This window comes from Leiobunum rupestre, chromosome 8 (assembly GCF_980474605.1).
Source record: "Leiobunum rupestre chromosome 8, qqLeiRupe1.1.hap1, whole genome shotgun sequence".
NCBI lineage: Eukaryota > Metazoa > Arthropoda > Arachnida > Opiliones > Sclerosomatidae > Leiobunum > Leiobunum rupestre.
In genome coordinates, this window is record NC_143391.1 from 4,027,778 (window position 1) to 4,041,077 (window position 13,300).

The 13,300-nt window shown below is 36.1% G+C and overlaps 2 protein-coding genes across 2 annotated transcripts; both read right to left on the reverse strand.

The window, feature by feature from the left end:
* Positions 1 to 12: 12 nt before the first annotated feature.
* Positions 13 to 2,756, reverse strand: LOC149932027 (uncharacterized). Its single transcript, XM_090155564.1, has 10 exons — positions 2,436 to 2,756; positions 2,150 to 2,323; positions 1,700 to 1,958; positions 1,569 to 1,628; positions 1,285 to 1,492; positions 1,117 to 1,224; positions 835 to 1,048; positions 704 to 774; positions 484 to 621; positions 13 to 322 (listed from the first exon to the last, which is right to left on the reverse strand). The coding sequence occupies exons 2-10, from the start codon at positions 2,316 to 2,318 to the stop codon at positions 119 to 121; spliced, it is 1,431 nt and encodes a 476-aa protein (XP_090011690.1). The 5' UTR covers positions 2,319 to 2,323; positions 2,436 to 2,756; the 3' UTR covers positions 13 to 118.
* A 167-nt stretch (positions 2,757 to 2,923) lies between these two features.
* On the reverse strand, positions 2,924 to 6,880 carry IntS10 (integrator complex subunit 10). Its single transcript, XM_090155462.1, has 17 exons — positions 6,657 to 6,880; positions 6,514 to 6,584; positions 6,350 to 6,447; positions 6,235 to 6,291; positions 6,010 to 6,174; positions 5,817 to 5,946; positions 5,483 to 5,762; positions 5,338 to 5,416; positions 5,193 to 5,280; positions 4,949 to 5,121; positions 4,806 to 4,888; positions 4,675 to 4,743; positions 4,445 to 4,616; positions 4,288 to 4,367; positions 3,501 to 3,675; positions 3,331 to 3,424; positions 2,924 to 3,117 (listed from the first exon to the last, which is right to left on the reverse strand). The coding sequence occupies exons 1-17, from the start codon at positions 6,804 to 6,806 to the stop codon at positions 2,961 to 2,963; spliced, it is 2,121 nt and encodes a 706-aa protein (XP_090011588.1). The 5' UTR covers positions 6,807 to 6,880; the 3' UTR covers positions 2,924 to 2,960.
* Between the last annotated feature and the right edge of the window lie 6,420 nt (positions 6,881 to 13,300).

Sequence of the window (13,300 nt, forward strand, 5' to 3'; positions counted from 1 at the left end):
AAAGTTTTATTTGAAAATATATTTACACAGTTAAGGGAATTTTAAAATATAACTATCTTTTTAAAAAGATGAAGGTAAAAAATGAGATTTGAGGATGATTTCATTTTGAGTTTGTATTTTAATATGGTAAAGATAAGTTTGAGAAACTATTTCTGCTAAGTAGACATGTGCTTTCATTAGCTTCATAAGAATCATAATTGAAATGTGCATCTTCATTGGTGCTAGCTGTTTGTATTCCACCTTTGGGCGAGGCCGATTGAATGGGTTCCCGTTGCCAGTTACTGTCACTTTTTGTTAGTTTTCTATGTTCTTCCTTTAAATTCTGTTGGATATATAAATGTAAATATTAAGTTACACTAAATGATAAATATTCTTATATTACAATATTAATAACAAGTTAAATAATTTTATTCCGTTATCATTGCTAAAAATAGTCTTGTTTATACAACAAGTTTGAAATCAGATAATGATATGTCAACAAACCGTAATGCGGGCTAATCTGAGAGCGTGACCCATTTGAAATCTCATTAAGCTGTCGGGAATATCTGATTCATCATAAATCTCTTCCTGAATCAGTTCTTCTATCACATCTTCTAGCGTTATAATGCCAATTACTTCCGTCTAATTTTACGAAAGATTAAATTGGAAATAGTTATTAAATTTCCAATTTATTGATTAATATTTAATTTTTTTTTAATCTTACATCCGCAGTCGGTTCAGCTAATAATTTATCTCCCTTTACCTTGCTGCTATTGTGTACAATGGCTAAATGACCTATTTTAACATTGTTTTAGGTTTTAGACATTCAAATCAAATATTTATAATTGGTCACACTTTTTCCAGTTTGAAAGACATTGAGTAATTCATACAATGACATGTTATCAAAAACCCGGTACACTGGTTTCATACATCGTGTACCCAAAAGTTTTTGAAGAGGAGCTCCTTGACTTGAGTTTAGGAAAATCAGAGATTTTACCAATAAGATACCGACAATATTGTCAGGTGCAACGTGAAAAATAGGAATACGAGAGTGGCCGGCCCACATTATCTAGAAAAATTGATAAATGGGTTAACTTAGAAAATAGATTAAAAAGATAAAAATATATTTCAGCCTACTTTTTTCAAACTCGCATCAGTTAATGTTGCTTCTGTGCTAAGCATAAATACTTTTGACCAAGGAATCATTGCGTCTTTGACTTGTTTGGAATGAAGTTCGAGGGCTCCCTATTGAACATTTATATTTAATAAATAGTTCTGGTAGAGGAAAGGGCTAAATTTCATTACTTTAATAACTAAAACTTCATCCTGAGATAAGGGATCTTCATTCGCACGGTTATGCTCTTTGGAGTTGTAAGGACCATGCATTCCCACTAAAACTTTCAGCTCCGCTCTCCTATAGAATGTCCCGTGTTCTTCGCCCAAAATATAGTCTAACAACTTTGAAATTGGGTATCCAATAGGAAATGTTAAGCCCATCAATATATAGACAATACTAAATGAAAAGGAAACATTAAATATAGTTAATAATAGTGGAGAGCGTAACTGCAGAGGAAGTAAATTTTGCTTACGGTGAAAGAGCAGAACCAATAGCTAACCCATATCTTGTACATAACGCTTGAGGAACTACTCTATAGAAATAGAATTTAAAAAGTGTAACCTTAGGATTTTGATTTCAATTTAGAGTTTTTTTGTTGCATACTCTCCAAAGAGAAGAACAGCCGTGACCGAAACCAGTATGGCTGTAACTGGATCAGATATTCTATCAAGGCAGAGGGGCATAGTTTCCACAGCAGCAGCATTGGCTAACAATAAAGTGACTAAAAGTAAGTGGTGACGTTCCACTAATGGAATTATTTTAGCAGCGTGCTTTCTTTCGTGGGGTTTGCCTCCCTCTTGTAATACTTTTAAACTTGTAAGGTCCAGTGATAAGAGACCCATCGTCAAACCAGACATCAAACCTAATTAATATACTAATTAATATTTATTTCGATATAGAGTAGTAGCATTCCATAGCCTTGCCCATGGCCACCATTGTGGGTGCGAATTTTTTATGAACAGGAAAAAGCATGGGTGACGTCGTGTGACGTAGAACTGCCATTACTCTATTTTATGAATTTATAATTGATAAATTAAGTAACTACAAACGTACCTGCCATTAGGACAAGCCCACAATAAATTCCAGTATACATCCAAAACATGGAATCATTATAAGAAATTGGCTCTTCCTCCAATACAAAAATTCTGCCATCGCAGGATATTTTATTTTTAATAACTCGACAAATTATACTGGTATTTTCATATAATTCGTGTAATTCCATCAATGCTATATATGAAATATAATACCAGTTGTATACAATTATTTGGCAAATACCAAGCAATAAGTTTTGTTTCCGATTTTTTGACACACTGTTCGAAATTTGGAGAGAAACACTTACCAAAATAACTTGGTGTAGAAAGTCCAACAGTGTATGTTAGCAAAGAGAGAAACTAGTAAACACTCGAATAATGAAACACTACCGACAACAAGCGGTTGTTGTATGAGTTAAAAAAAAAGGAATACTATAGACGCCTGTAATTGGAAATGAAACACCCTCTTGTCTTATCTGACCGACAATTATTGCTGTTTATTTCGTATCAATTTTCCCTCCCAAAGTCAACTCTGCTCTCACGTGATCAAATAACCGAGTATCACCCACTGAAATGTTTAATCAATGATTAAAATAGTAACCTAATTCGGAACTTTCGACCTACAAAAATGAGGCGAACAAAACAAACATGGAAAGGGTTTTGTGCTAATTTATTCTTCAATGACAGGTCAATTAAAATAATCTACACACGACCGAAGGTCGAATAAAAACAAGAGCCCCTCTCCTCCTCCCTTTTCTTTCCATTTCAAGTTTTATATCAGAAAATATTTCGAATATTTGTTTATTACAAAATATTTTTATTTAAACAATTTTTTATTGCAAATACATTTGAAAAGACTCTCTTTCTCCTTTGAAGAACGAAACCAGTAATTGTTCGAGACTTTCATCACATCGGCACATTTGTTTTTCCATAGACATTTTTAGATCTTCTTTGGCGCCTCGGTTGATACCCCTGGTCACCGCCCGTTGCCTAAGATATAGATTTTTTTTTAAACTATTTTTAGTTCTTTTTGGCGATAAATTGTTGTATTTTAAGTTTGATGACCTTCTCCCAGTTTGAATTTACCGCTCATAAAATTTACCCCTCACTGGCTCCCCCTGCCCGGAAACTTTGTTGCCGCGATATTTAAATGAATCCTTGGACAAACCAGTTTAATATTAAGATATTCAAATAGTACTTTACTTGACGCTTTGGGAAGGCAACGCTACCAAGTTGAGGGACACGTTTCCTCCCGTTGGAGTAGTTAAAAACATAAATTCTTCCAATATATCCGGATCTTAATCAATTTTTAATTAAGGTCGTTTTATGTGGTTTAGAAAGGTGTGAAATATTCAAGTTTAATATAAGGATACTAATAATATAATTATAGAAAAGTCGGTAGGAAAAGCTTTCCCTTAGCTTAATCATATCGATAAGTTCCAAAAAGACGTCTTCTTGGATTGGCCAACTATACTGAGTTAACACTAAAAGATGGCCTAAAACAATATCATCTTTTAGGGCAATATTTCCATTACTCAAAGCGTATTTCTGAAATTAAATTAAATCGTATCATATAAATATCTAGCATCATAAGTAACATAATAACATAAGTATGATTTTTTTGGAATTCTTCTTGGTACGCAAATCAAACAGATTAATTATTGGATAAAATAAATTTTCGTTATAATTATTTCAGCACTATATAAATCTCTTGTATCCTTAATGACAAGATATTAAGATAGCATGAACAGTTTTTTTTTAGAACAAACTTATGGTGTCAACCAAAGGCCTTAGACACCAAATAAAAAGCACCACCAGGTAATGATTAAATAATTAAACAGGGTAGGGAAAATGTTTTTGAGGGCAGGGCTTATCAAAGTTTTGAGGATAAAAACTAATGCACATTTTAATAACTGAACTATTGAATCAAAACATAATTTTTTTTTAAAACAATAGCTCCATGCTGAATTTGAACCAATAGGAAAACACCAAAAACTAAAATTTTCAGATTTATGGATTATAAATTATAATCTAATAATTTATCAGTGGGAAAGAAAGGAGATAATAAGTAAAATCTGTATAGATAAAGATAGATGAGTCATACTTTAGTGAAATTATGTTACTTATGATAATGTCGGAAATATTTAGATTATCAAATACTTTGAAACAAGTTGTTATCATTGCAATGCAATAATCCAAAATATCAACTGATGTTAGCTTTAAAAAATGCAAGCTCCTACCTAAATTTAAAAAAAAATCAGATGTAGAGATAATTTTCAAAAGATAACGTCCAACGTAAAAAAAAAAGAACTTTTACCAGATTTTCTGGTAATTCTATTTAATAATGAAGCTGTGCAAGTGATATTTTTGTTAGTTTGAAATAGAGTATCGTCAGTAAATGAACATATAACATCCAAAAAGCAATCGCAAGCTCTATCAATATTTCCCATTGACCAAAAACTGCTGGCCAATTGCAAATTTTGTTTCATCTGTAAAAAGATTTTAAATATTAAGGTATAGGATTATAAAAATTTGCTCAAAACCTACTTTAACGTGCAAGGGTTCTTCTTTCTTCTGATATTTTAAAATGGAATGAACAGCGTCTTGATGTAGACCCTTTAAAAACAATCTTCGTAAAAGAATACATTTTTTGAGAAAAGTTAAATGACAAAATTTACTTGATAAACTTGAGAATCTACGAAAAATTCTTGAAACCAAGACCAATTATCCATTTGCAAATGTTGCGCCAAGCTTTTAAACTCTTTTTAATGCGAGATTAGTTTAGATAAAACATTTTTAGTAAATTTAAACACGAGCATACCTTTTTTAAGGGGATTATGAGATTGTATTAGAAACCAACATTTAGAAGCCACGAGAAACGACTGCGTTAAAATCAGACTGACATCATTTGGACAGTCATTGCTGACTGTAATAGTTGCATTTAGCAAATCGTCTCTTAACTCTGTATCAGATTTCCTTTTCTTATGTTTCGGGCTACGGAAAATATTTGAATAGTTATATAATTTTGTAATTAAGATCTCAAATTAATAAAGCACAATTTATACATTTCGGTCGGGGTTATTTCAGTTATAAATAATTCCGGAGGCCTTTCCACTAAGACAAAATTTGTCGTAACTGCAGATTGCGTAGCTCCTACAAAATATTCAATATTGAAGCGTTTCTATTAGCAAATAACGTAATGAATCCCACCTGAAAACCATTCAGCATTCAGGCTTTTGGCAAAATTGTAAAGACTATGTAGAAACACAAGAACGGTACAGAAAAATATCTAGAAATTGAAATTGGTTTATATTTTCTGAGATCAACGCTAAATGAACAAGAGTAAGATATTAACTTGTCTATTGCTCGATGACATGGAATCATCAATATTAGGATCAAAAGTGGTTGCTGGCTGGACTCCTTTCAGATGCGTGAACTGAGCTATCCTTTGCCAACGAGCATCGTCGCTCAGGTTACTGCTAAAAACGTCTCCCAATTCCCAGTTTAGTAGTTGAGCGGCTGATGCCATTAAGGAAAATAGCTTGGGCCAGGGATCGGTGTTGGGGGAATCATACGATAACATTGGCTTTCCCACCGCTCCTTGCAAACCCATTGTATTATCCGGTGTTTGAGGCCTTTATTTAATTATGGTTATTAATTTATTACTATTATTATTAAGGGAGCCTTACTTATTTTTTAAGTTAGTTTGAAATGCGAAACCAGCGTAAAATTCTATGGATTTTTGAAGTAGTCTAAAAATTAATTTTGGTGGGATAGTGGCATCCTGAGATTTTAGAATGAGCGGTAATACTTCAGTAACTGCAATTTTAAGTGTGTCAATTTAAGATTAAGATGTTTGAAATAGACCTTTTAAAGAAGTACCTAATAATTGCCTATAACCATTAACTGGGGATTGGTAATGGCCGTGTTTCTCCGCACTGAATAGGGTTTCTATTAATTTTACCCCATGATTTCCAATTTTTTGAGGAAACATATTTAGTAATAATAGCATTAGTTGACAGTGTTCCATCGTATCTTCGCTGTGATCTATGTCAAATATTCAAGTTTATTTAATTTTAATAACTTAATTTATAATTGAATTTTAACCTGCTACTGTAACTATCATTCCGTGTTGTATCTCAGTTGAAAGTTTATGAAATAAATCTGAAATTAGTGGGTATTTATGAATATATATGCCAAATGCCTTTTCAATGCTTCATACCCCTATATTTCTGCAATTCTTTCGACTCAGATTTTAATGATTCAGTTATTTTCTTCATTTCAACCCATAAAGCCGGTTCTTCATTAAAGTTTTGGGCTCTGTTCGAATAGTTTAAATTGATCAAATAATGTTGTTAGTTTGTTGATTATCATAACAATGAATACATTAGTTCTTCCAAACAATGGGCAGCTTCAGTGATATTTCCAGAATCGTAAGCCATTTTATAAGCTTCATACTACATAATTAAGCGATTATTTAGAGTTAGCGTGTTAAACGTATGTGAGAAGAGCAAAAATATTTTCTAAACCTGAATAGGTAGAGATTTGGGGAATAACGACTTAGCAGTTATCATCCATGCTTTAGCAGAAAATGAATCTGTCTCTTTAATTTTTCGAGCAGTTGAAATTAGGAAGTCTTCGTCACTTAAATTATCACTCGTTGTATAATGTTTTGCCATTTTAGGAGTTTTGTAAACATAAACTAATGCAACTTTGGTAAACCACGTAAATTATGGAGAAAAGTAAATGTCGATGAAAGCGGTCTGCAGAATACGTAGCAGACGATTTGAAACAATTTTTGTTTACATTTAGCAAAGAAAATAGGGAGAGGAATAGAAACTTCTTATAGGAATGTATTAATAGCGTTTTCCATTTGATTGCTCGAGATTCACTCCGAATCTGTCTCTGACGTCTTAGATCTCACCCCAATCGAGTTAAATCGACTAGAGTAAGACCGCAAATGGAACATGCCATTATCATATTTCCGCGCTTTGTTGTTTTTCGTCTGCTAGTAATTTGAATTTTCACGTCTTGGGCTGCGTTCAACAACTCTAAAATAGCTCAGCGCTGAGCTCAACGGTCAGCGGTTTTTTGCTGAACGGGTTTTTTGACTTCCGGTTTTGACGTCACGTTGATCATCGGAGACTCAGCGGAAACATCGGCTGGGCGAGATGGTTTTTCCGTTGCTCATCGGTGTCGTGACGTCATTCGACAAAGTTAAAGGAGGGGTAGCAGACGATATTTTGTTCGTTAAGTCAGCGAACTATATAAATCGTACAACAACTTTAGATTTTTGTGACGTAGCGTTGATTAAAAGAACTCAACGATAACTCAACGGTTTTTCTCCGTTGATAGTTGTTGAACGCAGCCTTGGTCTGCCATTTGCTCCGATCTCGATCTCGATCCGTTGATCGGTCGAAATCGGCAGAACGGTTTTAGACGATCTCGGAGAACTCGAGAGCGGGAAATGGAACACGCGAAACTTGATCGGAGCAGATCCGAGCACGCATATGGAACATAAAAAGTTGATCAGAGCGATCTAGAGCGCTCGAGAGCAGTCAAATGGAAAACACTAAAATTTTGATAAAAAATATTACGTTTATTGAAACAGGAGTAGAAAGTGGAGCACAGTTATTTTGTCATGCGTTTACAAATAAAAAAAACAAACATAGATATGCAATAGTAAGATTAAATAAAAAAAAATGGGGAAAAAATACTGCAATAGATACAAATATATATACAAATTAAATAAAATATACACAACAAAAGTGGAAAAGTACAACAGTAATTAACGCCAACCACGAAACTTGTCAAGACGGTATTTAAAAGCGGCAACGGAAGATTTAATTTTTATGTCGCCTGGAAGAACATTCCAGGAGTTCAGCACTCTTGGGGTGAAAAACACCCAATGAGACAAAGTCTTACACCGGTTTTTAAAAAGAGTAGGAGCGCGAAGACAGGTCCAAAGAATGGAAGGATTCAGGCGCGACATCGTAACAACCGTATACGCATTTGAAGGTTTCGACAAGATTAGTTCTAAGGCGCTGATCGGCTAGGGACATGAGAGCGAGTCGTTTTAAGCGGTCAGAGTAGGCGAGAGTGCGCAATCCTGAGTCAAGTCTAGTGGCTCGACGTTGTACCTCTCAAGATTCTCGATTTCCTTGACTAGGTGGATTGACCAAATAATGGATAAAGATCGAGTCGAGATGAGGAAGAATGTAGCACTGGTAGTGAACCCGGAAGGACTTAACAGTGAAGTGAGATAATTATCACCGTAAAACTTAAAGGGCAGAGGTGGCACGACTGTGAGTATATCTCCTAGCATTTTCCCAGCAAGCATTACACACAAGTCTCGGACTAAAGTTTTAGACTCAATAACGCGGCCACCAAGGTGATACTGAAAGCCATGGTTAATGCTACCACAGTGCAAGACGCACACGAATTGAGAGCATCTACATCCCTTTGTAGGGATTGATAATCGGTGAGGGTTCTAATACCATGACCAGCCTTCGAGTCGTCAGCGAATAATCTGAAAAAAGACTCTTTTATAACCAAATGAAAAGGAGAAACACGAATACCTCTAAAGGAAGTCGTGCTGGTGTTTTGAGAAAACGAGCTGATAGAAAAGAGACCAAAGTGTCTCTGACATGGGTTTCCAATTGTTTACTGGGAAGGAAAGTTAAACTGATTCCCCTAAAAGAATCGATGGTGCAAAGCTGAGATAATTTCTGATCGTGGTAACATTGGCTAGTTTCCAGAGTGCTGGAAGCCTACCAGCAGAAATGGAGCGTTGAAAAATGGTCAAAAGGGGAAGCCAGCAAGGCTGCTCCCTCCCTTAATAAACGAGAGTGAAGCCCATCAGGACCGGGAGTTTTGTGGACCGATAGCCTACGAAGGTAACCATGGACAGAAGAAAACGTTAGCCCAAAGTAAGAGGGGGACATGTCGTATAGGTGAGAAAGGGCAACTGAGCGTAACATTGAAGTAAGCTTGAAGTGAGGTCCCCAAGGTAATCAGCCTCGGGATGGGGTTCACGAGTAAAGACCGAACGAAAAAAAGTTATTCAGGGGCTCAACAATGTCTATCGGATCGTGAAGCGGTTCAGACTTGGATATATCTAGCAAATTAAGATAGATTCATTATTAAGACTGCTGTTTTCCTGTAATGCTAAAACGTAAGCCTCTTCTACTAAATTTAAGTAGGTCTAAATAAGAGATTATTCCGCTAAACTTATGTTTGAAATAGTGAGGTGATTTGAACTCCTCCTGTAAGCTTATGTTTCTGTTCCACTATTATAAATTCTTTACATTTAGGCAGCATTCAGTTATAAGGTTTTCAATTTGAGTGCTCGAGATTCGCTCCGAATCTGTCGCCGACTCGCCGATCGAGAAAGAAATGGAACATGTTTCGAATATTGTAGCGCTTTATTCCCGAGTTGAAAAGATTAAAATTTTCTCCGAACAGACAGGTCGCGTTGGTACAATCACTTGCTCCAAAAGCGATCTCAATCCGTTCATCTGTCGATCGAGGCCGATATTTGGAGGTCACGTGCCGGAAGTGAGTAAACGCTTCGTCACAAAACCGTCAATCAGGAAGCTCACACAGTTCTATATTATCTTTGCTATCATTCTAGTAAACAACCAAAAGAAGACGTATAGTGATAGATTTCGGTTGCCACTGCTTGTGTGGTGCTGTCGAAGGTTACATGGCAGTGTGAGAAATAAGGCACTCTCACAGGTCAATCGCCAGTTTAAAAATTAGCTGGGACAGTTTAAAAATTAAATGGTTTTGGTGTTAGTGGCCCTGGTGACCACTTAATTAATTCAAAGTTTTTTCCCTTCAAGGTTTTAGTTCATAAAAAAAATACTATATTAATCCCTAAAATTGTTTGGCCTTTGCTTGTATGCTGTGGGCTTGGCCCTGTGTCCATTGTGTGTATGGGTGGGTGACTGGGTATCGTGAGTCTGTCTACTCTACACTCTACACACAGTATAGAAGAAGCGAATTTAGCAGTTAGCAAAAAGAAATATAAACAGTCTCTCTCTCAGTATGCTTGTTCGGGTCGGGTCTATAGGGAAACAGAAGCTTGCTGCCTTTGACTGTTTCCACATATTGCTTAACACTCTGAAATTTTGAAATACCCATAATAATTAACCTACTAAGCCGTAGTACATATTGTCAAGAATAGATAATTTGACCATAAATTATGAAAGCCTGATTTTGAAGGATAAAAATGGTAAGTGGCCATAGTGGCCAGTTTTTTTAATTAAACTACCTAAAAATTCCTTATTTCTCGGCCTGTTACATGGAACGCGGGAGCAAACGGACCAAAAACGGCATGTAGCCCTATACCGTCTGCATTTCGAGTAGCTATCAGTAAAAAGCTTTGAATGTGAAGAGCCCTAATAGGACAAGCATATGGATTTATAGTAAAATCTTATCAGTAACATTTAGACGCGTTTTGTGTGGCTTTTATCAACCCGTGCATGGCTACTCTACCGGGTGGGGTGCATTTGGCCGACTCCTCATTTGACCGACTGCTCAAATTTCCGAATGCCCATTTGGCCGACAGCTCATTTGGTCGACTTTTCTAAGTATTGGCGCCCGATGGCGCCGCGCACTCACTTCGCCCGTTCTTTATAACCAAGCTGGGCCTTCTAAAACGCTACCTAGAGGACAGTACCTAGCCAAACGCACCTAGTATCGTCCAACCGCCAAATGAGCAGTCGGCCAAATGAGCAGTTGGCCAAATGAGCAGTTGGCCAAACGAGCAGTCGGTCTAACGAGAAATCGCCCGAATGAACAGTCGGAAAAATGGACAGTCAGCGTAACGTGTATTTTGTGGTCGGCCCAATGATAAGTCGGCCAAACGAAACTTTCCCGCTCTACCAAGTAAGAGAATATTTTAGATGTAGAAATTTTGAAAACGAAGATGGCGCTACATGGCCTATCATCGTACGTTAACTTTTTTCTCTCCTGGACAACGCCGTTAACATGGGCCCCTATGGTAGACCTTTGCTTATGGGGACCTTATGATAGGCTTATGGTAACAGTAAAGCTTGTTACACCGATTATGTTGAAGATGGTGCTGCTTAACACTAACGGATTTACTTTATCCATTTAATAACAGTTCGTGCATCGGACATGGTCATGATTCAGAACAGTTATACGAAGTGAAATTTACCCGGGGGGTCAAGGAGGGCTGAATTTTAACACAGTCATAACTATGCACAAGGGGGATTCGCCACTGACCCGGAAGATGACACCAATGCACTGCAGTGTTTACACTTTGAGTGATTTGGTCCCTTTTTAGGGATTTTTCGAGTTCATGAGGGTTAAGAAAGGGAATTTTGGATATTTTGTACTTTTTCAAAACATTTTGTTGAAATAAAACACTGATCGCTTATGTCCAGTCTTACCAGAGTAAATGAGGCTTAGCTACTGGATTTTGACCCCAATTTTCGCAAACGCCGGTGTGGCCTTTTAATTTCGTGACGCAGATAAAAAATGTACTTATAATTCTTTTATTGTTTTATTTTATGGAAACAACCTATTTAGTTCAATTAGTTGTGGAAAAGGGATAAAAAGGGAATTTTCAGCACCAATAGATGGATTCTAGGCATTCGCCAGATGGAAGCACTGCCCCAATGCTGAAATTATTTGAAAAAGAACGCAATCTGGTTTAGTAGACGCAAAACTACTTTCGACTTTCTACGGTATGTTCTCATTTGTCCCAATCCCATTTATTAAAATTATTTATTTATTAAAATTATTTCTCACATTTCTCCCATTGACCTTTTCATCCTATTCCCAAAACCAACAAAAAAATAAAATTAAGACATTAGTTCTTTTTATAAAGTAACGTGGCCCTCTTGTTTAAATGTTGCTCTTACGTCACAGTCTCTTACTTTTACAAGGCTACGAGCGCGCGCTACAGTCGCCAGAGGAATATTGTTTTTTTTGCTGGCGAGCGTGCAAATCGCGCGTGCTAAGAAAATACTAATAAAACTGGGTCTTGTGACGTAAGAGCAACATTTTAGCAAGCTGAACACGACCACTTATTATTTTATTAAATCAACTGTTAGAATCTGTTAACAAAGTAAGTGTTTAAATATCGTACATTTTTAAATAAAATTAAATAATATATTGATATGAATAATACTTCTATAGGTTAGGTGGGGTTAGGCTGGGTTAAATCGGTTAGGTTAGGTTAGGTCAGATTAGGTCGGCTTAGGTCGCATTAGGTTTTAGCATAAGTCTATAATATTGTTACATAAGTTTGTCACTTTGGGGAATATTTTACTGAGAGCTAGTCACGGAGTGACGTCATCACAAGAAGAAAATCTCCCCCTAGCGAGGCGCTGTCAAAGACTACGTGTGACACGTTAGCAAGCGGACGCAAAACTGTGATGAAGCCCGTAATGCAGTCTGTCTTGTGAATAGCTCGCAGTAAAACTTTTGTACGTGAAGAATAGGAAGCGTTACACTTATGTAATAATCTTATGTACTTATGGTTTTAGTTACCTTATCCAATTTTTATTCGAATCATTATTTTAGATAGACCAAGAATATTCAATATAGACTAAATACAAAATTAATTTCAGTCATATTTAACTCAATATGACTGAATCTTATTTTCTCACCGTAAGCCTTTATTTATTTAAATATCGATTTTTTTGTCGGGGGCCTCAAAACTTATTAATGACCCTCATTTCTGTACTGCAAATGCTAATTCTTTTCATTTCGAAGCTAATATCTATCATTCACCCCTCCTTAAAAGTCTGACATTTTCAATTTAAAATTGAGCTTTTTCCTTTAGTTCTAAGCCAAATAGTCTTCCTGATTTAATGTATGTCGCCTCTAAGGGTTCATTTTGTTTTTGTCCCCGTTTTGCTCTCGCCGAGACTCGCTTCGCCTTATTTTAAAACATTAATTAGAGCGATTTTCCCAAGATAATGCCATTTTTACCTTGTTCGTTTTTCCTTTCGGACACGGCGTCCGCAGGCCCACCCTCCGGTTCGCCTAATATATATTTAAATGTAAGTTCTATTTAAAAGACAAAAGAAAAACAGGATCTTTACGTAAACAAAAAATTTACTTCAACTTCGCAATTTACCTCGCAAAAAATAAAACGGTTTTTTTAACGAGAAAATACAAAACGTTTCTTTCCACA